Below are 26184 nucleotides of genomic sequence, written 5' to 3' on the forward strand. Positions count from 1 at the left end.
ACAAAAGTTGTGATTGTTTGCATCATCAGATGGTAATGTGCAAGTATAGTACCTAATAGGAACACAATTAATATACCGATAGAAAGCGGAAATGTCGGTGCTTTTCCTGTGCACCAGTCCTTATATTTTTTAATTGTCCTCTACCGGTTTCACCGGAGGAGACTTACGGTTTGCGCTCTGTGTGTCCGCCTGTCTGTCTGTCTGTCTGTGAGTCTGTCTGTCACACTTTTCTGGATCCTGCGATAATTTTAAAAGTTCTTAATATTTTTTCATGAAACTTAAAACATGGATAGATGGCAATATGGACATTATGCTCGTCAAAAATTCTGGTTGCTATGGCAACAAATAGACTAGAAATACTGCTGAAAATGGTGGTTTTCTGGATCTTGCGATAACTTAAAAAGTTCTTAATATTTTTTCATGAAACTTGTAACATAAATAGATGGCAATTTGGACATTATGCACGTCATTTCATCTTGTTCTTACGTCAAAAATTGTGGTTGCTATGGCAACCCCCAAAAATTATTCTGAAAATGTTGGAATTTCTGACAAATTTTTGAGCCGGTAGGGGACCATATTGCTTGACAGTAGCCTTGTTTAAAAATAGTTCAAGGTGGAAAACATAAATAAATAATTGAATACCTCTTGACTCAACTTTTATCTGTCAAAAATTTTCAGGTCGTTCGCCTGTGTGTGTAGATGAGATATTACGCCCCCCCCCCCCCTCAAGGTATAGAAATGTGTATGGTACGTTAGGGGACACCATAAAGTAATGTAGACTTGCTTTCCTTCTTTCTTCAGCATTCAGTAGCTGCGCTTCTTCGATTCTTAATACAAAAGAATTCTCTAAATCAACTAAATTGTAGCTATGAGCCATTTTAAGGGAAGAAACTGTTACTCAGAATTTTGAAATTTTCTTCAGCAGTTTTGTCTCTTTGTCATACCCTTTTGTATAGGCATATCGTAGGAGTAAACACTTAACTTGAACTGTATCGAGGATTAAGGCAGGTATGTTTGTAAATATAACGTGCGAGAGAGTACACACTCGATCGATTGTGCATAGCTTCAACTTGTATCGAGTGGGTATTTGTAATGTTTCTTTAGAATATAAATCGTGCTTATTACACTAGAGTTGATGGCATTGGTAGAAAACACACGTGCTCTGTGTATACGGTGTTCGCTGTTGAAAATGGATATAGAATTGCGAAGTGAACTACGGGCATTCAAGGAAGATACTTCGTCTCTTTAAAAGTGTAAGGCTAAGATGTACACATGTTTGATTGTTTTGTTAAGCTACATCACTCAACATGTAGTTTTTTATGTAGTGTGTCACAAAGATGACAGATTTTTGTTAACAATTATAAAACGAGCGCTTAAGTGAGGTAGTCAGTCTCAATTGTATAAATGTATATTTTGTTCAACGACGCATTAATAAATTTACGGTAATTTAATGGTTTATTTCTGTCCCGAAAAGCTTAGGCACGGACGTTAATCATGGGCGCCACCTCTTTTTAGCGATACAAATGTACATAAATAAAGGAGCCAATGCTACTTACGACGCGGCGCTTTGGACCGGATGTTTTTATATTTCAAGTATAATTCTTCAGGGTGAGTAGATTGTATATGTGTTTTCAACATATTTTGCTTTTTTTTTTAAATCGGGCAATGTAGTGCGGGTCAGCGAAGATTAATTCATCCACAAATGTACAGAAACATACAAACACCAACCTTTGGAAACGTGGGGACCTTTTAAGCCTGTGAAATGTTGGAGTTTTTGAAAGCATATCGATGTATTTTTGCCTGTGCGACGAGAAAATGCCCACCCGATTGAAACGCTAGTAACATCAAACGATTGCATGCAGCATTAACTAGTTGCTGTATGCATAAACACATTGGCTTCTTGTGGATCTAATACATTCTGTTGTATTTTTCCAAAAGAGATGGGACCCATGCCAATATGGTGGCGCTTATGGCAGGAGGTGGCGCCAATGCAGCATATACTGTATGGACCATCACTTGACACATATTTGATAGATAATGTTCCTTTTCATTCTGATTTTTTTTTAATACGCCAATGTGTTTTTGCATTCAACAACTTGTACATGTTGAAAGCAACGGTTTGCTGTTGTTGTCGATTTCATTGGTTTGAAATGTGCTCGTCACACAGGCAAAATACATCGATTTGCTTTCAAAATCTCACCCATGACACAACTTATAAAGGTCCCCACGTTTCCACATGGGCTATGGTTATTAATTTTTTACATGAATGTACATGAATTAATATTCGTTGTATTGACATTGTCCGAGTAATGCGAAATACGTTGAAACAAACATATAAAACTTACTCACCCTGTAGAATTATCCTTGAATTTCAAAAACATCCGGTCCATATCGCCACCTCGGAAGTAGCATTGGCTCATTGATTAGTGCATCGCAAAAAGAGATGGCGCCCGTCATTCACGGTCGTGTTATTAGACAAAATTCATAATATGGTTTATGAAACAGCAGTATTTTCTGCCTTTAATATTCTAAAAGTTGAATGGTTTTTAATAGTTTTCCGAAGAGTGAACTTTAATAGGCTATTTTTGACAAAAAAACAACAACTGCATATGCCGTCTGGCCTAACCAGTTATCATACAAAATAAATTTAACCCTTTATTTTTACAACTTCTCACATTGACACTTAATCCCGAAAGAAATTATTGTTGTCAAGAAAATAACGCTTGTTGCCGGGTTATTCTAAAAGGTTGACTGACTGTATATCCGATCCTGAAGTACATATATTTTGCAAGCAAACTCCATGCTTTCGGATAGGTGCCTATGATATACTTAACACGTGCACACTTGGACTTAAATTGCAATCCGTAGATCTTTGAGCAACGCAATAATTTAGTACACAGAAATAAGATTTTGTAAACGTATGTATGTTATCTCAATTTCGAATACTAGTAAATGAACTCAAATACTGGTATTGCCTTAACTTATATTGGTAGCACACAAATATTTATTTAAAATTGTAATTGACATTAGCGATTCATAATTGATCATACAGGACAATAACTGCACAGATCTAGCAGTTTATACATATTCGCCGCAAGAATGCGTATAACGTGGCTTCGATTCCACCGGAAGTGGCGACGTCTGGCCGTGCTAGTGGTGGCTGTCTACCTTGTCGTCAATGGACTCCTGTTTTCCAAACTGATAGGCTGGGTTGATCACCTCTCTTCACTTATGGAGGTTTGTTTAACTGGCGTGAACATTTATACTAACATCAGTACAGAGCATTTGAATTTTAATTAATATGAACACACAGTTTGGAGGGTCTTTACCTTTTTTAGTGTTTACAAAATGCTCATGTGTGCTGATTGCCCCTATAGTATTTTAAGGCACTGTGGTCAGAACCACACTTATTTAAATACTGTAAACTAATTTGTACACTTTCAAACTATATTCCATTCTTTGAAATCAAATTTTTAACTTTTGACATTATTTTTGGCAGAAAAGGTATGATCCGTTTGGCAGCATACATCGAAATCCTTGTCCGATGCAACGAAATTTGTACGCATCGGAACGCATTTTAACCGGAAGTGACGCTGTATGCCAGGCCGCGTGGAGCGACAATGATGCTGATATACAGGTAACGTTTCTGTGATGTGCGATACGTCATACATTTAGAACGTTTCTGTGATGTGCGATACGTCATACAGTTAGAAGACGAAAACATGTTTGTTATCCGCGATAAACCATACTTCAAGTTGATGACATGGAAGACTACAACACAACATTTTTGCTGTATTTCGGTATATTATTAATACAATGTACTGCTCTCTTTGGAAATAAATTGTTACGGATATTTTTACCACGTGCCTATAATGTTTGAGAAGGGGGTATACTGGAGTCACTTGTTCACATAAACAGCAGAAAAATTAAAGAAACTGCTGTACAACATTGCTGATGTGGATAATTATTCGATAATTCTTTCAACTTATATCTTTTAAAAACCAATTGATGAATACAAGTCGAATGTTCCGACGATCTGCTGCATCGTATTCCTTCAAAAAAATTAACAAATTATAATAAGAATTAACAAAGCTTTGCTCATCAGAAGTTTTATTACATAACCGACATATGAGAAAGGCAGTCGGAGATAGTATTGAATGTGTGCGATAAGAAGGCATAATAACCGGCAACGGTAAATTTCTACGAACCTCGTTCTGGGAAAACCGGGCTTACTGCATTTGCGTAGTGTCGTTCCAGATTAGCCTGTGCATTATGTACATGCTAATCAGGGACTAATCTTTCCGGATATACTGGATTTGTATTAAGAAGATAACCCGACAGCGGACTGCACAGGCTAATCTGGGACGCCATTTTCCGCACTGTACTAAAGCCAGTTTTCCCACACCGAGGCTCATATTCTCTTTGTTAACTATAGATGGAATCGGTTCTCGATGAACTCAGCGTGGGCTACCCGAACCTCGTGCTTACAGTGTACGGGTGGGCGGACACGATACGGGTGGAGGCATGGAGCCCCGCCCCCCTCACTGTGATAGTCATGCCCCACTCGCATCAGGACCCAGGTTAGTTGGAGTAGATACGAGGCAATGGCCAAATATTTTTGTATGTTTATTTCATTTAAATATATGCCAGTATTTTCCGTAGAAACAAAGAGTCCAGTATTTTACAATTTTGTAATGAATTAATACAAACAAGGCTCTATTAAAAAACGAGGTATATTGCTTTTCTTAGGTCAGAAAAATGTTTTATCAACATTTATTCACATATGTGTACCTAAATAATGTAACGCTAAAATGCATTTTAAATGCACTGAATGCGCCTGATAAGAGTACGATGATAATACAGTCACATTCGTGCAACTCAAATAACTCTCTTCATTCAGTATATGAGGAAAAATTATCAAGATATATATCGTTACCAATCAATTTCTGATTCACCATGCCCATCATATTTACGAGCTTACATTATATTCTTTGATGTTAAAAGTAATTGTAAACATGAAAATAGGATGGCTGTCGACTATGGACGCCTATTACACCCAGTTCACCAAAGGTACTTTGGACAATATAGCTGAGCAACTGTCTGCGAATCCCAGCTGGACGTTTATCTGGAATGAAATCGTCTTCCTACAACGGTGGTGGACGGATGCTTCAAATGAACAAAGGATCAAGTTTAAAAAGTACGTATTTTTCATTGCCATGTTTGAACATAACTGGTTTTCATACTTATTTATCAGTTCCTCTTACCATAATCGTCCCGTTATAAGCAGATATCCACCATCGGTTATTCTTTAATTTTTAAAATAAAAGTTTACTTTTGGCTTCGAAAACCGTTGGTGCCGAAGTACACATGTATACGAATATTTTATAAAAGCCGCGTTCTGAGAAAACTTGGCTTAATACATGTGCGTTAAGTATTATATCAGCTAAGCCTGTGCAAGCCACACAGGCTAATAAGGGATAACACAGTCCGCTGTTATGGAAGTTTTCGTATAAAAGAGGTGTCTTCTAAACGAAAAATAGTGTATGCGGAATGTGTTGTCACTGATTAGCCTGTGAGAACTGCATACGCTGATCTGGCATGAAACTTTACGCACATGAATCAAGCCCAGTTATCAAACAGCGAGGAAAAAATCATATATTTGTTAAATGATTAAGCCCTTGATATCGGAGTGTGGAGGAAACGCAATGCCGTTCATGTCTTCTTGTAATGGTAAAATACGCGGTAGGAGCTGAAATCAGCACAAAGCTTGCAATGTTGTAAAACATCTTTACTGTCTTACTAAGGTTACTGGTCAGTGGTCAGTTGGAGCTGGTGTCCGGTGGTCTGGTGATGCCGGACGAGTCGCTGACGCACTTTAACGCTATACTCGACCAACTCGTTGAGGGACACCAATGGGTTAAACAGACTTTCAGTGAGTTATATCGCTCCAGCGTGTGATTTGGTAGATACATGTCCTGTTTTACATTTATCAATTAACATAGATTGCACTTTATAACTGAAAAAATGCATGTAAACGTGCATTAGTTTGCATACGTGAAACTGCAAATAAATCCGATCTGGTTAAATAAATAATAAATTCTTCGTCGCCAGTAGAACGCCATACCCACAGTATTACAATCATTCAAGAAAACAACACCAGGTATGACTCAATAACCTTTTTTGTTTTAATGTATAATAACAGATATAACGATTGAGAACAATTGGGCCATTGATCCGTTTGGTCACTCTGCTACGGTTCCCTATCTCTTACGCGAAGCTGGGCTGAAGAACATGGTAATTCAGAGGACACATTTCGCGGTCAAAAGGGAATTCGCCAAGAAGAGGAGTTTCGAGTTTTATTGGCGCCAGAGTTGGGGTATGATTTTCCACCGTCTTGAAACATCTTCTGGCTGACGTAATTGAGTATTGGGAAAACTGGATTAAATGCATGTGCGTGTAGTGTCTTTCCAGATGAGCCCGTTCAGTCTATCAGGGACGACACTTTCCGCTCTTTTGGAATTTTTGGTTTAAAGAGTTTCATCAAAACAAAATCTAGTCGAGGCGGCAAGTTTCAACCCTGATAAGCCTGTATGGATTGCATAGGCTAATCTGGGATGAAACTACGCACATGCATTAAGCCCAATTTTCCAATAACGATGCTAAATTTTCGTTGTGATTGATATCTTGAATCCATGTTGCATACATATCTTAAATTAATAATTTCTCACTCTGTGAATAAGTCACAATACGGTTTAGGCACAATAAATGCTTAATTTGAAAGCGATACCATATTTTGTATTGCACTAGATATAGACGACACGTTGAGCATTTGTCTTCCATGTCTGTTATAGATTTTGAAGGCAAGCACGACATGTTTTGCCACATGCTGCCGTTCCTACTGTACAACATCCCCCATTCCTGTGGTCCGGATAGACACGTGTGCTGCCAGTTCGATTTCCACCATCAGCACTGTTACCACGGCAAATCGCATATACCCGTCGTCAGTGTTACCGAAAATAATCTAGCGGAACTGTGCGTGGTGGTGATTTATTTCTATGATTTTATTCATAATTTGTTGTCTGCAGAAGCTGGTACTTTGTTATATTGAGACATTTGAATCAAAGACCAGTTCTAAAATAAATAAGATATAACACAATATTACCTAAAATTCATTAAGTAACACATCATTCTGCAGTATTTGAATATACACGGTTACTGTGATGAAAAAGGTATATCTTATTCCGTTTGAAGTCAGATTCGCACACACGAATAGCGATCGGGAGGTCACTGGTTCGATCCCCGCTGTGGGAGCAATCTTCCGATCTTCGCCAAAGACACCAAGTACTGGTTCTTAGTCCCAGGAAACGCAATCGAGCTAAATTAAATAGGTTTAAACTAAATCTATAGTCTGAAGTTAAGCTATTAATTTATAATTATTATTTAAGTATCATTTTAAATAAAATAAAAATATAAATAGCCAGAAATTGATTAATTGATTTAAACTGAAATAGTTCCGGAAATATAAAGAAATGTATTCTGACAGATTATTGCTTAAATCTAATAATTGCGTTCCAACGTCCTTGCATATTAGAATTATGCAGGAATGTGTTCATGGGAATTTAACACTGGGAATTCACGTGAAGTATTATAATTTGTAATATACAATAAATACCGATTTGTAAATAAGCTATTATCGTTTACAATTGAACACTATACAACGTGTTAAAATATGTCAGTGGATAGCAAACTTAAAAGAAATATACATTGTACACAGCTGCAAATACATGTTTTTACAATTTGAATAATTAAAACTCTTCAGAGCAGAATCACTGTGGGAGCAGCTACAGAAGAAGGCGTCTCTCTACCGACACGGCGTGGTCCTGCTCCCACACGGGGACGACTTCCGGTACGCCACCAAGCCCGAGTGGGAGACACAGATGTTCAATTTACAGAAAATTATGGATTATATCAATAGAAATGATAGAATGCAAACAAAGGTAATCTATATTAAGTCATCTGTACTTTATTGTATGCATTGTTGACAAATCTGAATTCTTTGTAAGAACAACATATCTCTACCTTACATACCGTAAAGATGACATTTACAATTTATATGACATTGTCACCTGTGTATGGCCTTGACATATAGCTGTTGGCTGTTTAAATGTTTGCTCAGTTTTTGCAACATAAACAAACTTGTCACACCTTGTTGTGAGAGATATATAGTCGACAACAGGTTACTACCCTATCGTTGTGTTATTTATCTGGCGAGGCTTGGAATAACAAACACGGCGAGCCTTTCATATGTAATCGCTATTTTAGAATAAATATATGTATATATATATATATATATACATATATATATATACATATATATATATATATATATATATATATATATATATATATATATATATATATATATATATATATATATATATATTCACACATCTGGCCAGTTACGGAGTCTCTGATTTAGAAATAGGTCATGGGGTAAACACTTTAAACACATGTATCGCCATACCCTTTTTTATTCGATATTAACACAAAGTAATGTATATAATGGTACCTAATATATTATAATATATAAATACGCCATTTATTTAACGTCTTATACAATGAAATATATAGCGACAATAATTCGGGGTATATACAATTTCAATTTAAGACCTGATTGTGATTTTCGATTTAAGACCTTATTGTGCAATTTGATTGCATTACCTTCCATACCCCACTTACATAGTAATTAAAGGTGTCGAAAACGCGGGGTTGTATACAGACCCCGTTTTTTATATTGACCTCGTAAGTATAGTCTGAAAACTACCAAGACCGCGTACTCTACAGGTTTATCACAATTTGCTTACTCCTCTCGTCTATTAAAATACTTGTGTTGATTTTCTCTTAATGATAGACGAAAAATGCAAGTGGTTTAAACATATAAGCACACAGGTACATATTTAAATTTCCCAAGCAAATATTGTCTGCATTCGTCATTTATTTTTTTCAAACTTGTGACCCAAACCTGTTTGCTTTTATTAATGATTAATAAACAGCGTCTTAAACTGTGTATATACATGTATGTAACTGTAGTTTACGTGTTCAATTGTGTACATATAGCTATGTACATGAACATCTTTACTTTAATATATATTTTTAAATAATGTAATACACTGAAGAATAAATTTAAACAACACAATATTTAAATAATAAAAGAAAGACTCTTTAACGCAGGTGCAAATAAATGCTAACTCCTCCGATTTATAGATCAAATTTGGAACGCTCAACGATTACTTCAAAGCGGTGAAATCTGAGAAAGCACCTGGTCCACCCTCATCAAAAGGCCCATTTGCGGTGTTGAGCGGGGATTTCCTGCCATACTCTGACCGCAGTGACCAATACTGGACAGGCTTCTACACCTCGCGGCCTTGGATCAAGGAAGCCGTTAGCCGTCTACAAGATTACTTACGGTAGGTACCGCTTCGTGTTTCTAAACACTGTACCCATTGGATAAACATTTTGACTCGTTTGAAGTCCATTGGAAAATCAATTACTTGAAGACATTTCTTAACAGATTCAAGCTTTAAAGGCATCATTTCCAACCGTTAGATACTGATGAGCAGCAAACAGCATAAAATATGAACAGCATGAGAGTTACTCACATGTGCAGATTTAGTAACATTGTTGCCTCGAAAAATTGTCCTAAGATGTAGTTCATTTGTGGACGTATTGCGTAGATCGGATCACTAAATTTTGTAGCATTTTACACGGTGTAGGTCAGCCGAAATCCTATTCACGCTAAGCTTGAGTGTTACTAAAATCAACACCAGCATGGCGTCATTATACCGAAAGTTGGAGTCATCAAGACGCACTCTAGCTGTGTCCCTGCACCACGACGCAATAACGGGAACCAGCAAGGCAAACGTCATGCAGGACAATAAACTAAGGTGACTTTGCAGTAAAACTCTGGTTCCAACCATATGACTTCTCTCTCATTTAGCGCTTTTATATTTCACAATGAATTACACAGCTCTATAAATGTTCATTTGTTTTACACGCGTCGCCTAAACAAAAAAGTTCATTAAATGATTCGGACATACATAGATCGCACCACTGTTGTTCAGCAGTACATTTGCAGGAGAGAAAACTGATGGAGTTTGTAAATTGTTAAACGGAAATTTGAAGACTCATAGCGGTTATCTCCCCTATTCTTACAGATACTGAAAACAATTTGTCAGGTTTATTATTTTACCTTTCTTTATCATGAACTTATAAGTCCCCTACCGGTGAAACCGAAGGAGATTTATGGTTTGCACTCTGTGAGTCTGTGCGTCTGTCAGTCTGTCACACTTTTCTGGATCCTGCGATAACTTTAAAAGTTCTTCATATATTTTCATGAAACTTGAAACATGGACAGATGACAATATGTAGATTATGCACGTCATTTCATTTTGTTCCTATGTCAATAATTCTGGTTGCTATGGCAACAAATAGACTAGAAATATCGCTGAAAATGGTGGAGTTTCATCGGTAGGGGACTTTTATTGCTTGGCAATAGTCTTGTTATTTTAATTTCGTGCAATTGTGATCTCTAGCGCCTATTTACGTTCTTAACAGTACTTAATGACCAAGGAATACAAAATGTCTAAATCAGAAATCTTTATTCTCCCAATGTTGTTTTTTTTACATCCATTATCGCCTGTGGTGACCGCAGGAGCAGGCATTTGATTTAAATTATTGTTAAAAGCTGTTCTGTTTCTTCAAGAAAGTTAAGAATTAAGAGTTCGTTAAAAATTGTCAGGCAGTTAAGAAACATACCATGGTGACGCCAGTTTATTGTCAATGCAAATACTCAGTACAACGATATAGCTGAATTTCTAAAACCGTCAGATACCTATCGATTCATACGCATTTTGATATACTCTATCAAGTGTCTTCGTCCACACCTATGTACATAGCAATAAAATAAGTGTGACTGTTAAAACATCTTCGCGCAAGTTGCGTTTCGTTAAAATGCCTAATACGAGCTTGGTCTTTAAATGAAAATACTTGTGCTGTATTTCCAGTATTCAACAAGCATTTGGAGAACTTAACAACGTACATGAAACGTGCATAAAAGGAATTTTGAAAAACTATGACCACAAATATCAAACGATCAACATAGTAAGTTTATACAGTTTTACTCTGTGTTAACTGTGTTGATTTATGAAGTCTTTTGAAACATAAATAATTTGTTGAAGATTTGAAATATGCGTTTCTTTTAAATTTACCAGCGTATGGATAAAAATATATTTGTAGTTAATGTTGTACACAAGATCTCAATATCAACCCTTTAATTAAAATGTTGCATATATCTCTTTTTTATGCATTACTTGTTCATTTAATGTACAAAATACATTTGTGTCAGACAGGGGACTCCGGACAACAGCTATTGATATTGAGACAAGACCTCCCCATGTAAGTGGAACACAGCATTCTTGTTCTTCACACTGCTCACTTTGGGTATGTGACTTTGTGCGCCTTGTATGCTTTTTACCTTTCACGTTTTCCTTATATGATTTAATTTTTGTTTAAACTTAGCGAGGGAATTCCGATGTACATTTATTCTGTACTATTGCAGTCGTATTGTTCACATGTTCTGTAAGGATTGCGATATCATTTAGTGTTTAATATTGAATCTTCTTTGAAACTCATTTGTATGCTTACTTACTTAACCATGTTACATACGTTTTTTTGGCGAAAGTGTATAATCACATGACTACAGGTGGTCATGACGCAATGGTGACTTTTCGCCCACATACCTAGATGGTGAACATTTGTTAACATAAAGCGCAATGCTTTACACAATTTTTGAGACAATATTTCCTGCTTTTAAATTAATTTCATTTTCAAATAATAAATAATGTATGTTTTAGATAGAAACATAACATGAGGGGTAAATATTTCCCGATAAAAGAGCTTATCAAGTGTTATTTTAGGTGGAATATAAAACACACATTTTAAAATGTTACATGTCACAAATATGGGCCTGAAAACCACAATAAACTTAATTTACCATTACAGTCGGTTATTAATATGGAACAGCATTGGGACGAAACGAGATGTTGTAGCTCGTGTCCTGACAGACACACGTGATGTTCACGTGACAGATGTGTACGAGAGGCGCGTCACTCAGCAAGTAGACCCAGAATGGACTAAAGATGGCCACGTGACGGACGGGACTTTTTGGGTACTTTTATACAATATTTTATGCGACCAGTATCTGAGCGATGCAATGATGTCTGATGACATCAGGTCGCTGTAATTTACTTCAGTATATAGTGCGTTTTAATACACACTATTAACTCTTATGTCAACATTTTTATTACAACTGAAAAGTTTTAACAAAACAAATCATTTATAATAAGGACTGTAATTTGCTTTATTCAAGCTATAGTAAGAACACTACAAAAGCGCGTGTTTGCCTTTCCACTCATATAGATCTAACATACTGAACAATAAATAAACAACTTCTACACAATATGTTGCAGTTGTCCTTTCAAGCGGAAGTGCCGGGTTTCTCTGTAGCCGGCTATTTAGTTGACATATCCACGGATGATGTCTATGCTAGCCTCGTTACCCTCTATAATTTGACTAGTTCAAAACAAGGCACTCATGAAACGTGAGTGTGCCAAATGACTTGTGTGTTTTATTAGGCAGGAAACGTCTTAATGTTGTACACAATGCTCTTATAACTCCGACATGGTTTTAGGAATCGGTGCTTTGATTTAGATATTTAAAAAAGAAGCTTAATACCACGAATAAGACATAATCACTAAACAGTATATATTTATTATTGTTATTTAGCAATTAAACGAATGCTGTATTTGATTTAATATATATGTACGAAGGCATGTAAGTTTATATGCTAATCCACAACAAATAGAGTTGTATGATAAGAAATTTAATAATCATATTAAACTTTAAAATTACAGAGTTTTGTTTATTAGTTGGTTTACAAAGACAATGTAAAAGTTATTATACTTGTTGATCTGTAAACTATTTTAAGAGACTGTCAACCACGAATTACAAAAAAATAAAAGATTTTTTTTTCACAATTGTTAGTTTATATTGATTAAAATATAACGACTGGTATATTACATTACTTGAAAAAAGTTCATATTTTCAGTATATTCGGTGATAAAATTTCGCGATGTGAAATCGAAAGTACATCGCGAAAATAGGTGACATAATGATTTACACACAATAAATAACGCAAGTAGATTGATAATTTTATATAAAAATATAAACAGTTCACTACGCATGCACAATTTGCATTTCTGGGTTTACCACGTGTCGATGATGATCAAGCAACTGGCGTTATTTATAGTTAACTGGTAAGTTACCTGGTAGACCTACCCAGTAAAATGTATTACCAAATATACTGAAAATATGAAAACTTAACAACTTTTTTCAAGTAATGTTATATACCAGTCGTGATATTGTAGTCAATATAAACTAATAATTGTAAGAAACATGGTATTTTACAACTTTTCTTTTCTTCGTCGTCGTGGTTGACAGTACGTCCCATTAAGCAATTTTAATTATAAAAACATGAGGATGTGTCAAACCAAGGGTCATGGTCAATTTAAGCTTTGTATATTGGTTGGTCAATTACAAAACGTGTTTCTATACTTATAAACAAAACGGCGAGTACCATTTTTGTATCAATAATGTATAGCGTGCGTCCAATCGATGATGTATTTTATTACAGAATCAACTCGTTTTACATCCAACCACGAGTTACCGACTATTTCAATATATCAAACGATATTCTTACGGCATCATTTTCTTCGTGTGATGGACTTCTCTCGGTAAGTGGTATTTAATTAGTATTCAATTTTATATCCAAAGTCTGTGTAGATAATGATTATAGATTTAATTTAAAAAAAGATTCGACATTATGTAATTCAGTCAATGTATGTAAGAAAAAATAACAACAACGCATTTATCAATTTAGACGCTGTAATAAAAGCACTTGATCTGATCAACAAATCCGATATATTTTATAAATTCATAACGCATTGTGATTGTTCGTTGGCCAATAACAATATATATTAAATTCTTATGCATCCACAAATATTTTTTTTATTAACCAATAAACAACTGTAACGCGAACATAATTTCGAGTCTTAATAGGTGTGGACAAAATTGAACTGAAAATGAGAATTTAAATTAACCATGCTCCTGTTCGGACTGCACAGACTCCTCTGGGATGACACTGATTTGTTACTTTACGCACATGCAGTCAGCCCAGATTTTCCAGAACTAGGCTAAAATAATAACAAATGACGATTTTGTACTTATAAAAACTTGATTAGTTGCGTATGCAATGGTTTATATGGTTTCAGTCCGTCTACTATCCGGCCATCGGAGCAACTTTTACTGCCGATCTAAGTTTCATCACGTACAGTACAGGTCACCACACGCATCCGTTTAGAGACAAAAGTGGGGCCTACATTTTTCTTCCTGATGGATCTGCGAGGGTTATATTATATTTCCTTTAAAACAGCACAATCAGCAACCACATAATTCATGTATTTGTATGATGTAATTGAATTCAATTATAACATTCATTTATATAATCTATAGGATAACTGTATATAATATAATCCCGTGTTAATGCTATAATTAGTTTATCATTCTACTGAATATTTTTTTGTATTTTAATTAAAAATAAATAAATTGAAACATGATATGGGAAACAACTAGTTATAACATCTGGCTTTTTGTGTCTATACAATACCATAACATGCATCAACACAACAGTTAAATTGTTCGACATTCTTGAAGAACCAAAATTTACGTTCGACCTTGTTTATATGCAAATGCATGCGTATAATCATCGAATTTGTTATGCGATACTTCAAACAGTATTCAAATTTATTAATTAAATCTGGGAAGAACAAATCCAACTGTGATGAAGACAAATGAATGACCTTCTTAAGCTGGAAACTTCACGTCTATATAAAGCTCTAAAGATCTTTTCAGACGACTGACAAACACGTCGATTTTCAAAGATTAAAAAGGGGGGAATTATATCAATGCTCCCATGTATTTTCCGGATACATTAACAATATCTAAACTTGACTGAAATGGAATCCCCTTCCCACACCTAACGCGAACCGTGGTTGACAAACATGTTTTTGTCTGAAGATCATATATAACCTTAAATGTTGTAGATTGCGCAACACGTTGCAAACTGATAAGTTGCAGGGATACAAACATTTTTATCGAATACTCATTAACAATGCGTGGTTGTATAAAAAAAGAAAGAACTATTTTTTTTCAAACAATTATTTTCACATATTAATATTCTTTCAATAACTCAAACACATACAGGGAAATAATTATAATTCGAAACGTGCCCATATCCATTGTCATTGCAGTACATCAGTGAGCAGCCGACTGTGGTATTGACTGAAGGCAAATTGTTTTCCCAAGTGCGTTCTGTGTACAAGTCATTCACGCTTGTTGCCACCATCTACCACACAACTAATGGTAAATAATTGACTAGTTAAATTTAGAACTAATGAAGATCCAGAAATATTTTCATTAGAGAAATTATTGTCACCTTCCAGTCTATGTCTTTACTTAAAAACACATAACTAATGACATAATTTTGAGTCATTAGTCAGGGGAAAAGGGGTTTAATGCATGTGCGCCGACACTTTCCGCCTGTACTTTAAAATTTGTTTAAAAGATACTTGCTGAAGACGAACAATTCCATAAAACGTAAAGTGTCGTCCCTGAATAGGCTGTGCACACTGCACAGGCTAATCTGTTATGACACGTTTTCTCAGAACGCCATTCATCAACATTACGGGGCAATACAAACAACACAGCACTTTTAGACCGAAGCTTAGTCTCTTGTTATTTATGCCGTAAGTCAAAGGAAGACCGAAGTATTTTTTATTCTTCCTGTATATTTTACTTGTCATGCTATGCCTGGGTGGAGAAACGGTAGCTGGCAGAGGTCATTTGTAGTTGTATGGCCTCAGTGAAGTGATGAATTCGAATGCATATCAAAGCTTTCACTATTCTGTAGAAAGACAAATGTCAATCGAAGCCACATAACATTACGTTCGTGTTTACCCATGTCTTCACATATTGACATAGAAATATTTATAAAATTTTTAACTCATAAAATCTCATCATTTTATTTGTTTTAGCATATTTTTAATAAATATGATATAAGGGCTTGGTAGACAAAAGCAACATACATTTATGTAATATGGTGTGGTAATTATACTTAATTCAGCTGTTTTTTTGTGTTTACAAGCGAAATTTCACGCATTTATAAAGCAATATGTTGTCCTTGCAAAAAATTAAGGTGCAATATTGTATTGCATTTAAACAACGCTTATACAATTATCAAGTGTTTTCCTTCAAATTTACTTTTTTTTTGTATCATTAAGCTGATTTATCGAACGGTATTCATCTGGAAACTGAAGTCAACTTGAACAGCGACACATGGGACAACACGGAGTTGGGACTTCGACTGGAGACCAATGTATACGACTCCTCGCTTGGCTTCTGTACGGACGCCAACGGATTTCAGGCAAGAACGAGGTTACGCGACAACTTGTCATAGTAATTTAGGTGATATACTTAAAAAAGCGTTTTTAATACACTTAAATAGAAAATCCGCGAACTGTTGTTTTCCTTTGTATATTTTTACATGGAGGTAATGCCGCCTTACCATATTGCTGACTTTTAGCAGGCCTTAAAGGTTATAAAGAATATTAATTAACGAAAGAAAGCTAGATACATGGTGTAGAATGCACTTAATATGACCCGCGTCATGCGAACATTGGTCTTATGCCATATGCGGCAAGCGGAGCTTCAACCCAGCCTGCGCAACGGTCACAAGCTATCAGCTTTGAAGTCGAACCAGCTTTAATGGTCTCATTAGCAGATATGGTAGCTCCCGACCAGACTACGCGTCTTTGCAGGCTGTTCTAGAGCTACCATGGTCGCTTTACGCATAAGGCCCGTTTTCGCAGGACGTGGGTCATTTAGTTTATTCTTCAACATGTTTTTGCTTTCCTGCGTAGATCTCCATATCGTTATGAGTCCGACATTGCTCATCACAATATGCAACTTTATCTGATTACTTTGTATGTAGATGTAGAATGCTTGTATTTTCACGGTAGTATACATGGTACGGTCTTAATTTAAAACCAACCACTCGAAATTGCATATCTTAACCAATATTTACACAAGTATCTCAGGGATTTCGGTAGATTTTGAAAACCAGGAGTTAAATTTACCCAAGGACTCAAAATTATGAGAGGTCAAAATAAAAAGTAATATGGTCAAAATATTGAAGTAACTTGAAAGGTTCCCCAATGCATGTTTTATGTTTTGTAATAGATTTATCATAGTAATGAATAAAACATTTTCGCAAAAGCTTTATTTTTTCAATAAAAGATCATTTCTGGTCCTTTTTCAAGTTGGATTGTGGAAAACAAATGTGTCAAAATGATGCAAGACTTATTTTTGCAGGAGTCAAAAATGAGAAAATTGCAACTTGCTTGCATCAAAATACAGGATTATTCTTCACTTGAAATCACTGCAGATAGTGTTTTAAATACTTAGATGCAGCACAGAAGAACGCGACAGAAGTTGACAATTCAAGGCAACTTTTACCCCATCACGACACTGGCCTCTCTGAACGATCACAGCTCTGTTGTTAGTCTCCACACTTCACACGCTCATGCGGTAGCTAGCCTGGCATCAGGTGTGTATACATATTTGCGCCGCGTTCTGAGAAAACTGGGCTTAATGCATGTGCGTAAAGTGTCGTCCCAGATTAGCCTGTGCAGTCCGCACAGGCTAATCAGGGACGACACTTTCCGCTTTCATGCTATTTTTAGTTTCAAGAGAGTCCCTCCTTACCGAAAATCAAGTTTAGGCGGAAAGTGTCGTCCCTGATTAGCCTGTGCGGACTGCACAGGCTAATCTGGGATGACACTTTACTCATATGCATAAAGCCCAGTTTTCTCAGAACAAGGCTCATATGTTGGTTGTTTGTTAGGAAGGGAAAACATGGCATTGCTCCTCCCCACCATGTATCGTGAGTAGCTCTTCGATATGTGTTATGCGTTTATTGAAATCATCGGTACATTGCAATTTTCCTTAATAAAGATACATGCATATCTAAGATATACAAGCAAACATCGGAAAGCTTAATGTTGTGCATCTACTATCTGCAACTTGAGGTGGTAAAATATGATTGGTATATAATGGGCGGTCTATCATGTTCAATCTTTCAAATGACGAATGATTTTACATGCGTTATGCACATGCGGAGAACACTAGACGGGCCCGCCAATGCATTATGCATCTTAGACGGAAGATTTTAGGCTAATAAGTTTGTTTGGTATACTTGCCTAGGGGAGGTAAACTACATATTCCCTGAGATATGAGTTAATTTTATAAAAAAAATCAGCTTTCTCATGGTTCTCAGATGCCCAACCACAACACATCAAAACAGCAACATTGAATATCTTTCAGCACACATAGAAGCGGTTATTCGCGATTTATTCTTATTTTTTTCGAGTCACATATAAGTTACTAGAAAGAGTCGTGGAACACACTCTGGGCCTGCAGTCGAAGGCGCAGACGGACCTCATTATTTTTAAAATGCATACATTATTGGGAACTTTCAGAGTGTTAAACATTTATTTCACAACACAAACACTTTTATTATTAATCGTTGACAAGAAAGGGACATCGATATCATTTTTCAGCTCGTACAATGATTGTGGAAGAGATTCATATATAAGCTGTGCTCTACAAAACCGGGCTTAATGCATGCTTAACGTGTCGTCCGCATAGGCTAATCGTGGATTACATTTTCCGCATGGGATTGTTCGTTTACAGGAAATATCTAATAAACAAAAACTCAATTTAGGCAGAAAGTGTAATCCCTCATTAGCCAGTGTGGACTGCACAGGCTCACATGATTGCCACACGGTAAAGCTGTAAGTTTTTCAGGCTGGTTAGAGGTGATGTTGGATCGGCGACTGGTTCAGCATGATTGGAGGGGTCTAGGGGAAGGTGTCACTGACAACGTACCGACGAGAAGCACCTTCTTTCTGACGTTTGAAGAGTATTCAAGAACGAATATGGTAACACATATTTGAAATAGCATTCATTAGTATCAAACGACGAATCATCAGATCAATTTATGTTCTACATGATCGTCCATATATTTAAATCACATGTATAAAATGAATCTTAGATAGACAACATTTCACATTTTTATTGAGAATGTCTGCATCTCGGAAATATAAGGAGCGTATTTTATAACACAAATAATACACACACATTACATAGTGAATCACATCAGTGAATGAAATCACTGTAACGAAATATGTTAAGTTAATAAAAGTCAATATAATTACATAATGTTTACGGTGTTTTTTTAGAGTTCACTAAACCATGTGCTGTTTAGTTTCACACCTCATCGTGTAAAAGTTTGAACCATCTGTTTTGACACAAAATAGACATTTTGCTGTCCGTACTAATGACAATACAATTCCCACAAATTCGATCTTGGATTTCAGCGTGGAGACTCAGTGTGCCTTCAATCAATCCATACAATTCGCACATCGATACAGCTGAATAATCCACCTAAGTTATTAGAAGTCATCAGCGCAAGCAGACCAAATAATCAAAACATAATCATGAAAGACACATCAATAGATCTATCTGCTTTTGCAAATGCGATTGCGTTACCATGTGATTATCATGTTGTAAACATGAAGACTATGATTGACTCGGATTCATTATCAAAGTTTGTGTTGATAACAATACATAGACCTGCTTCAAAATGTCATCAGAATGGAAATGACCAAACTAGCAGTTGTGCAAACAAGGTAACAATTTGTAGTTGTAAGATCATTTTCAGCATACAATTATTCCTGTTCATTGAATATAAGATTTCTAATGTATGAAATAATATAACACATATGAATATCGTTTTTACTTTACTTACAATAATAGCAGTTATCGCATTTAAGTACGTATACGTAACTAGTTGCGCAATGATTCTGGCAGAGGCGCAACATGTTATTTCCTGTTTCGTCCATTATGCTGCGTTTACATTATGTTCCCGGCAGCCACGGCAGTCCCGTTTGTCCGAAACGTATCGCGCAGTGTGACTGTTGCAATTTTTACCTTTTATCCTATGTTTGCTAGGTTGTGCTAAGTTTCCTCACGGTTTATCAAGGTATACGTGACGTGCCGTCGAAGCGAAAACGCGGTCTTTCGACGGTGCGCTTAGTTTTCTTCCACGGTCTGCCACGGATGTATAAATGTTGCTTCAAGGTACGATGCGTTCTGTTGAGTTCCCGCACGTTGTTTGCGTTTGTCATGCAGGTCTGAAACGTTGTACACGTTTGTCAATCATTTGTCACGTTCTGTCAAGGTACCGTGCGGATCAAACGTGAACATCCGAGAGGTTTCGAGCCGGATTGTGCTCCCGGTATACTAGTAAAAGAAAACTCTCAACACATCGTAACGGGTCGGAATAAACACGTAGCAAAACTGCTTCAATTATCCTAGCTTGCCGTGGTAATCTTGACAAAACGTAACAAAACTTAACATGTCGGGGAATTAATAGGATTCCCGTCAGAATACGGACCCTTTTCGGGTTCTGTTACGGCCTGCTACGTACTGTCAAGTTTTGTTGCGTATAAAAAGTTCTATCACGTTTCTCATTTCCACCGTGGCTGCCGTGGCAAATTTTTTGACAGTTTAAAATTGTGGCACGGCAACCCCGGCAACCCCGTTGTGTCACGTTTGGCTATCCCGTTCCCCTACGTTGCCTCACGTTCACCCTTTTTCCTGCACGGTGGCCGGAAACGTGATTGCCGTGGTCGCCGGGAACATAGTGTAAACGCAGCATTAGACTCAGGGAGAGGCATGTTTCAGTATCTAGTACGTGAGCCATAGATAACTGAAAATGTCCATGTGTATTATAGTATTTGCCACACCCTTCACGTGGAATATGTCAGACCTCTCCGGCAAGCAATAGCTCTGTTATTCGATTGGTTAGATAATTGTCCGAGATTTTTATGCATTAAAATGTTACAGATAAACTATATCATGGCACATCATAATAAAATATATAAAACATATATGTTTGGGAACCAACATAAGTGTAGGTACTGAGGCCCAAGGACATTGTGAAATTCGGGGAAATCCGAGCAGATAATAATAATGATAATAATAATAATATAGATGTTAATGAATCGAATAATGCGTTTTTTTTTTCAAAATGATCATATTTGAGTCATTTCGAATTGCAAATTAACTATAAGAATAGAAAAAGTCTGTACTATCTTATTGGCTCTTTTTAAATCTCCACATTGTAAATGTAACCATTGTCATTCCGGTCGTTTAACAATATAATTATTTCTAAATATTTTAATGGTTAGCGTTTTTTGTTTACACTACCGTGTTTTAAAATATGTGTCCAGAATTTAATGTACCATTAATCTGGGACTAACTGAAATGGTCCTCCTTTATATTTTTATAAGTCGATTTCAAATGATATTTTATTTCATAGATCGATAGCAAATGACAGAAACTTGAAACTTCTCATCGATCAGTATAACGCGCTTGGTGTCAATAATAAACAAGAAGTTACACCTCGTAATAAGCAATTCCGGTTTAAATGATTTTGTTGCAATCCGAGATATCGATCACTTGTCAACTTGTGCGTTTTTTCCAGGTCAGTTTAAAATGGGGAGAATTTCTGCCATTCGCCAAAGAAATATGGGAGACCACACTTAATGGTATTGAGAAAAGGCGTCCACTTGCGATTGAGGATAACATTCATGTGGATGTTTTTAACATAAAAACATTTTTAATAACATTTAGAGAAATCAAATAGCCCATACAGATACAGACAGTGTCCTCAGTATATGGTAGAAGGAAGCGGAAAAACTCAACGGTAAAGACGGTGACAGAATTCGTCGTTAGTCGAACACCTTCCTAACTTTCGGTGTATGACGCGTGTTTGGAACAACTGCTAATCGAGTAGGGGCACGAATTGCCCTCCTAGTGACAGGGTCATCGGGCTCAATTAAATCTGCAGGAAGTTCCCCGTCGTCAGTTCGTACGTTCTTGTCAGCCCCGTGCTCCAGTAGAAGCCTGTGGTATTGAAAAACGAATTCATTTTGTACAGCAGAATTAATTTATTGCTGTTTCATGTCTTATATGTGTGCTTTCATATGTTATATGTATGAAGTTTGTTACCGCTGTAAACTAAATTTATTTTTCTTAATAAAGGTTTACTAAGTCTTAACTGTTATTGCAATACCTAGTATATCAGCGACTTATATTTTTCTAATAAATTATAGTTTCGGAATGCAATAGGAATGTATTTAAGATTAAGGCCATGCAAAGTGATTCTGTACTAATCGTACCCATTAGTTTTCGAAACCTCCAATATGGCAGGAAAAAGAAACTCACAAAAATCGATTTAAAGATAAAACGGTTTCAAGGAAGTTAAACACGCTAAATATATCATCAAGACATTAGTAGTAAACATGCATCAGAATTTTAAGTGCGCAAAATGAATATGTTTAAAGATTATAAGTAAACACATTAATTATTTTAATGTCTTCACAAATGTGAAGTAACTTTTCAGGACATGTACCCCTGGTTCAAATTTGCGTTTTGTTTATGTTCGGGAATCCGACCGCTTACCAGCACGAGAGCGCTAAACAAACACCTTGGTATGGCCTTGACTTGCTGAGGAAAATGCTTTATTTTCCTGACCGATTTTCGATACGTGTTGACATTCCGTTTAGGTAAGAGATCCAATATCCTTTCATCTGGTTTTACTTTGAAATCACTGACACTATTGTCTGTGCGTGTTTTCTAAAAACATACTACTATCGCTTACTTGACTATGTCAGAATGACCGTTTGCACAGGCAGCATGTAGAGGCGTCCAGCGGTCTTCGTCCTGTTTGTTAATGTCCGCTCCGTGAGAAATCAGCAGCCTCACTGCGGCCACGTTCCCATCCAGGACCGCCTGATGAAGAGGCGTCACACCTAAAGAAAACGAAACAATGAAAATGCGTAAGACATGAAGAAAAAGAAACAATTATCATTTCAAAAGAACAAGTAAATATTCTAGAGTGAGACGTGTACAACGAGAAAAATGTAGGGAACGAGTGTGAGCGTACTTCACCATCCGGATGTCGCAGGTTACAGCCTCTCACATTTCTTTGGCTTACAATCAGAAGTTCAAGAAAGTTGTAGACCATTCATTTTGGTTTCGGTTTTGAGTAAAAAAATACTGATTTAACGTACGATCGAAGATAGAGCGACCATCTCCTTTTTCGAATAGGCGATAAGTCATGTTCCTATTCAAAGAGGGCGGTATTGAGAAACGCACCGTGCGTCCGTCTGTCCTGTATGTCTGTAAGAAATGTCAAGTCACGGTCATAACTTTAGCATATATTGATGGCACTTTATCTTGCAACAAATTCCACCATCATTTATTAGACGACGTTTCGAGTGAAGCAACACTATAATTACCTTTAAGGTCAAGGTCAAATTTAGCCATAAAAGCTTGCCAATTCCTGTCTTAGACGTAAGTTTGGCATATATTGATTGATTTAGAAACTGTACAAATGTTAACCATCATAAGTAGACGTGTCGCGTGTAACACTTATCTTCCTACCACAAAGGTCAATGCCACTCTTCAAGGTCAAATAAATAGTTTTGCATTTTTTTGTGTAAATTCCAGTCTTAGCAATATTTTAGCCATTTAAATGAAGGTTTAAATAACTGGCACAAATGTAATCCATAAAACGACAACCTGTCGAGTGTAGCACTACCACAAAAGTCAAGGTTGCACTAAGAATTCAAAGGTCGAATTTTGCCATGAATCAGTTTTTTTTTACCAGTATTTTTGTTATTCATAGTGCTATTCTAAAGAAGATGATCACTAATGGCCACCACAAGGAGACGGCGTTTGCTTTGTAAAACCTGTCTCTACCTCAGACGTCCATGACACATTTAAAAGATCATGGTCGACGTTGGCCACAAATCGGCATTTTCGGGCTATACATTTGTCATTTATCATGCAATTTAAAATAACTGACCATAAATGACTACCACGCTGGACTGAGTCTCATTACCTCAAATTCACGGACACATTAACGTAAAATTTGGCTATAAAAAGCTAGCTTGCGACATGAGCGTTGTTTAAAAACAAGAGAGCAATGTTCCCCATGGACACGTGTTTTGTTCAACTCTAACAAAAACACAATCCCCGAAGAAGTTTCGATTGACATTTCCTATTGATAACAGGATATGAACGTGATGAACATTAAATAGCAGAAAAGAAGTCAATTTTGTTTTGTAATACAAAATAATGACTTTCTCGAACGTTCGAAAAACATATTTGAAATAATAATAATCAGCATAATAATAATAATCAGTATTATTATTAAAAAGTACTAAGAAATGCTAAATTAGCATCTTAATTTGAACAAAAGCCCTACCCACGTCATTGAGGGCGCTAATATCAACTAGCAGACTTGCACGCTTCAGCATGTGATCCAATGCTGCGACGTCATTCTCCTTGATGTGGTCAAGAAACACCAATTCGTCTGGAAAACGCACGCCCTTTCTCGGCTGCTTCGTGTTCGGCGCAGGAGTGGGGTTCTGTTTGACGTACATACTGATCCGTCGACTCATTTTGATGATTTTCTTGTAGGGCTAAAACATTGTAGTGGTTCCGATTACCCGACTAACTCCATTTTTTCTTATTACCATAGAGTATTTGTTATTAACAGTGAAACAACATATACGATAATTGACATGATTTTATTTTACAGAATCTTGTGTATAGATGCTGCATCTATAATATAATTTATATATTTTGGAAAGTGAATCAGTGCCAAACTATTTTTTTAACGAGAGATATCAACAAGTTTATGAAAATATACATATTCAGCATCTTCCAATTCATGTATAACTGAGTGCAGAGACTGACCATCAGGAAGTACTTAAAGTTAAATCGGGCGTTAAACGAGAGCACAGGATCTTATTTGCCCTTAACTTATGACTAAGTTGTATGTAATGACTAATTATATACATTAACTAATCATCGATCGCTATCTTTTTATGTGTGTACTCCAAAATAAAATATTTGTATTTGTTAAATACCATTTTTTCCCGATGGCATAACGTTACATAGCTAAATGTTTATTCATGTAAATGCAAAATTAAAACCACTTGTTTTTATTGAGCCTTATAAACCAATAAAAAACGTTTTTATTACACAAGAAAAATAATAATTACCGATCTGATGTTCAGGACGACAAAGACGCTTTGGTGTTTTTCTCGAAGATCGTAAAATCCTTGATTTTAAGTTCTGTATAACGAATTTTCCAAAACCAAAAGGTAATCGTCTGGACGAACTTGTCACAGAACTCAAATCACAATGTGCACGAAAAACACAATTAATTTACCTCACTTTTTAGTTAACTCCTTAACTATATGATTAAGTTATGTTTATATATAATACATCAAATATACTTAAACATTGTGCTTGTTATTTTTATTTTTATATCCGTTTCGCCCCTTTCATTATTTATACCAGTACAAATAACTAACGCCCAAATAATATATGTGAAACATATTTGACAAACAGATTGCGAGATTTAATGTCGCACTGAACTCCCTAACATTAAATTCGCATTAAATTCGCATTCAACTTAAACAATTCGTCATAAGCTTTTATCCTCAAAAGCGCAAGTCGGTCAATCGAATTCACGAATTTGATATATTCATGCACGTTTACCAAATGTTGATGAGTTGAGACCACGAATAAACTTCCTCAGTGTACGAACAATCGTATACTTCACAATTGCCATGTGAAAATAATCATTGTGTGTAAATCTATCCACTAAACGACAAACAATAAACTCGATGTTGAGATGTTTATCATACATTTACTTCGCGGTGCGGAAAACGATGGGATGAATTTCACGGAAATTAAGACGAATAATGTTCAAACGGTTTGCTTACATTGACATATCCGTGATTCACTGAAAACTGAATGTACGTGGATTGTGAATGGTTTCAAATTCACCATTAAGTAATAATGTAC

General features: G+C 36.1%; 2 protein-coding genes across 5 annotated transcripts in view; one reads left to right on the forward strand and one right to left on the reverse strand.

The window, feature by feature from the left end:
• Nucleotides 1-25770, reverse strand: part of LOC127873352 (protein phosphatase 1 regulatory subunit 27-like) — a 318207-nt gene extending 292437 nt beyond the window's left edge. The window contains exons 1-4 of one of the 4 annotated variants that reach the window (XR_008046111.1): nucleotides 25374-25770; nucleotides 24572-24788; nucleotides 22961-23111; nucleotides 21700-22203 (exon numbers count right to left, since the gene is read on the reverse strand). Coding sequence is in view for 1 of the 4 variants with exons in the window: in XM_052417204.1 (XP_052273164.1) it covers nucleotides 22029-22203; nucleotides 22961-23111; nucleotides 24572-24767 (522 nt within the window). In the remaining 3 variants the exon portion in view is untranslated. Of the gene's footprint in view, nucleotides 1-19291; nucleotides 22204-22960; nucleotides 23112-24571; nucleotides 24789-25373 lie in introns of those variants that run through there. The other 3 variants (XR_008046110.1, XR_008046112.1, XM_052417204.1) reach the window with 3 other exon arrangements.
• LOC127872109 (alpha-mannosidase 2x-like) lies at nucleotides 1019-22357 on the forward strand. The gene is made up of 23 exons (XM_052415437.1): nucleotides 1019-1253; nucleotides 3053-3237; nucleotides 3500-3637; nucleotides 4436-4580; nucleotides 5026-5197; nucleotides 5805-5932; nucleotides 6203-6376; nucleotides 6852-7032; nucleotides 7820-7997; nucleotides 9265-9467; nucleotides 9774-9944; nucleotides 11064-11160; nucleotides 11405-11454; nucleotides 12061-12226; nucleotides 12528-12658; nucleotides 13751-13850; nucleotides 14388-14522; nucleotides 15426-15537; nucleotides 16455-16597; nucleotides 17638-17779; nucleotides 19039-19172; nucleotides 19611-19922; nucleotides 21782-22357. Exons 2-23 carry the CDS (start codon nucleotides 3100-3102, stop codon nucleotides 21941-21943), a joined length of 3312 nt encoding a protein of 1103 aa, XP_052271397.1. The 5' UTR covers nucleotides 1019-1253; nucleotides 3053-3099; the 3' UTR covers nucleotides 21944-22357.
• Nucleotides 25771-26184: the final 414 nt, after the last annotated feature.

The sequence above is a fragment of the Dreissena polymorpha genome, chromosome 3, assembly GCF_020536995.1.
Source record: "Dreissena polymorpha isolate Duluth1 chromosome 3, UMN_Dpol_1.0, whole genome shotgun sequence".
Classification (NCBI taxonomy): Eukaryota; Metazoa; Mollusca; class Bivalvia; order Myida; family Dreissenidae; genus Dreissena; species Dreissena polymorpha.

Bases quoted from the DNA above. Each gene is read 5' to 3' on its own strand.
- LOC127872109 (XM_052415437.1), top strand. From the start codon at position 3,100: ATGCGTATAACGTGGCTTCGATTCCACCGGAAGTGGCGACGTCTGGCC. The intron at 3,638-4,435 runs GTAACGTTTCTG...TGTTAACTATAG, and splicing joins ACAATGATGCTGATATACAG to ATGGAATCGGTTCTCGATGA. The intron at 9,468-9,773 runs GTAGGTACCGCT...TACACGGTGTAG, and splicing joins CGTCTACAAGATTACTTACG to GTCAGCCGAAATCCTATTCA.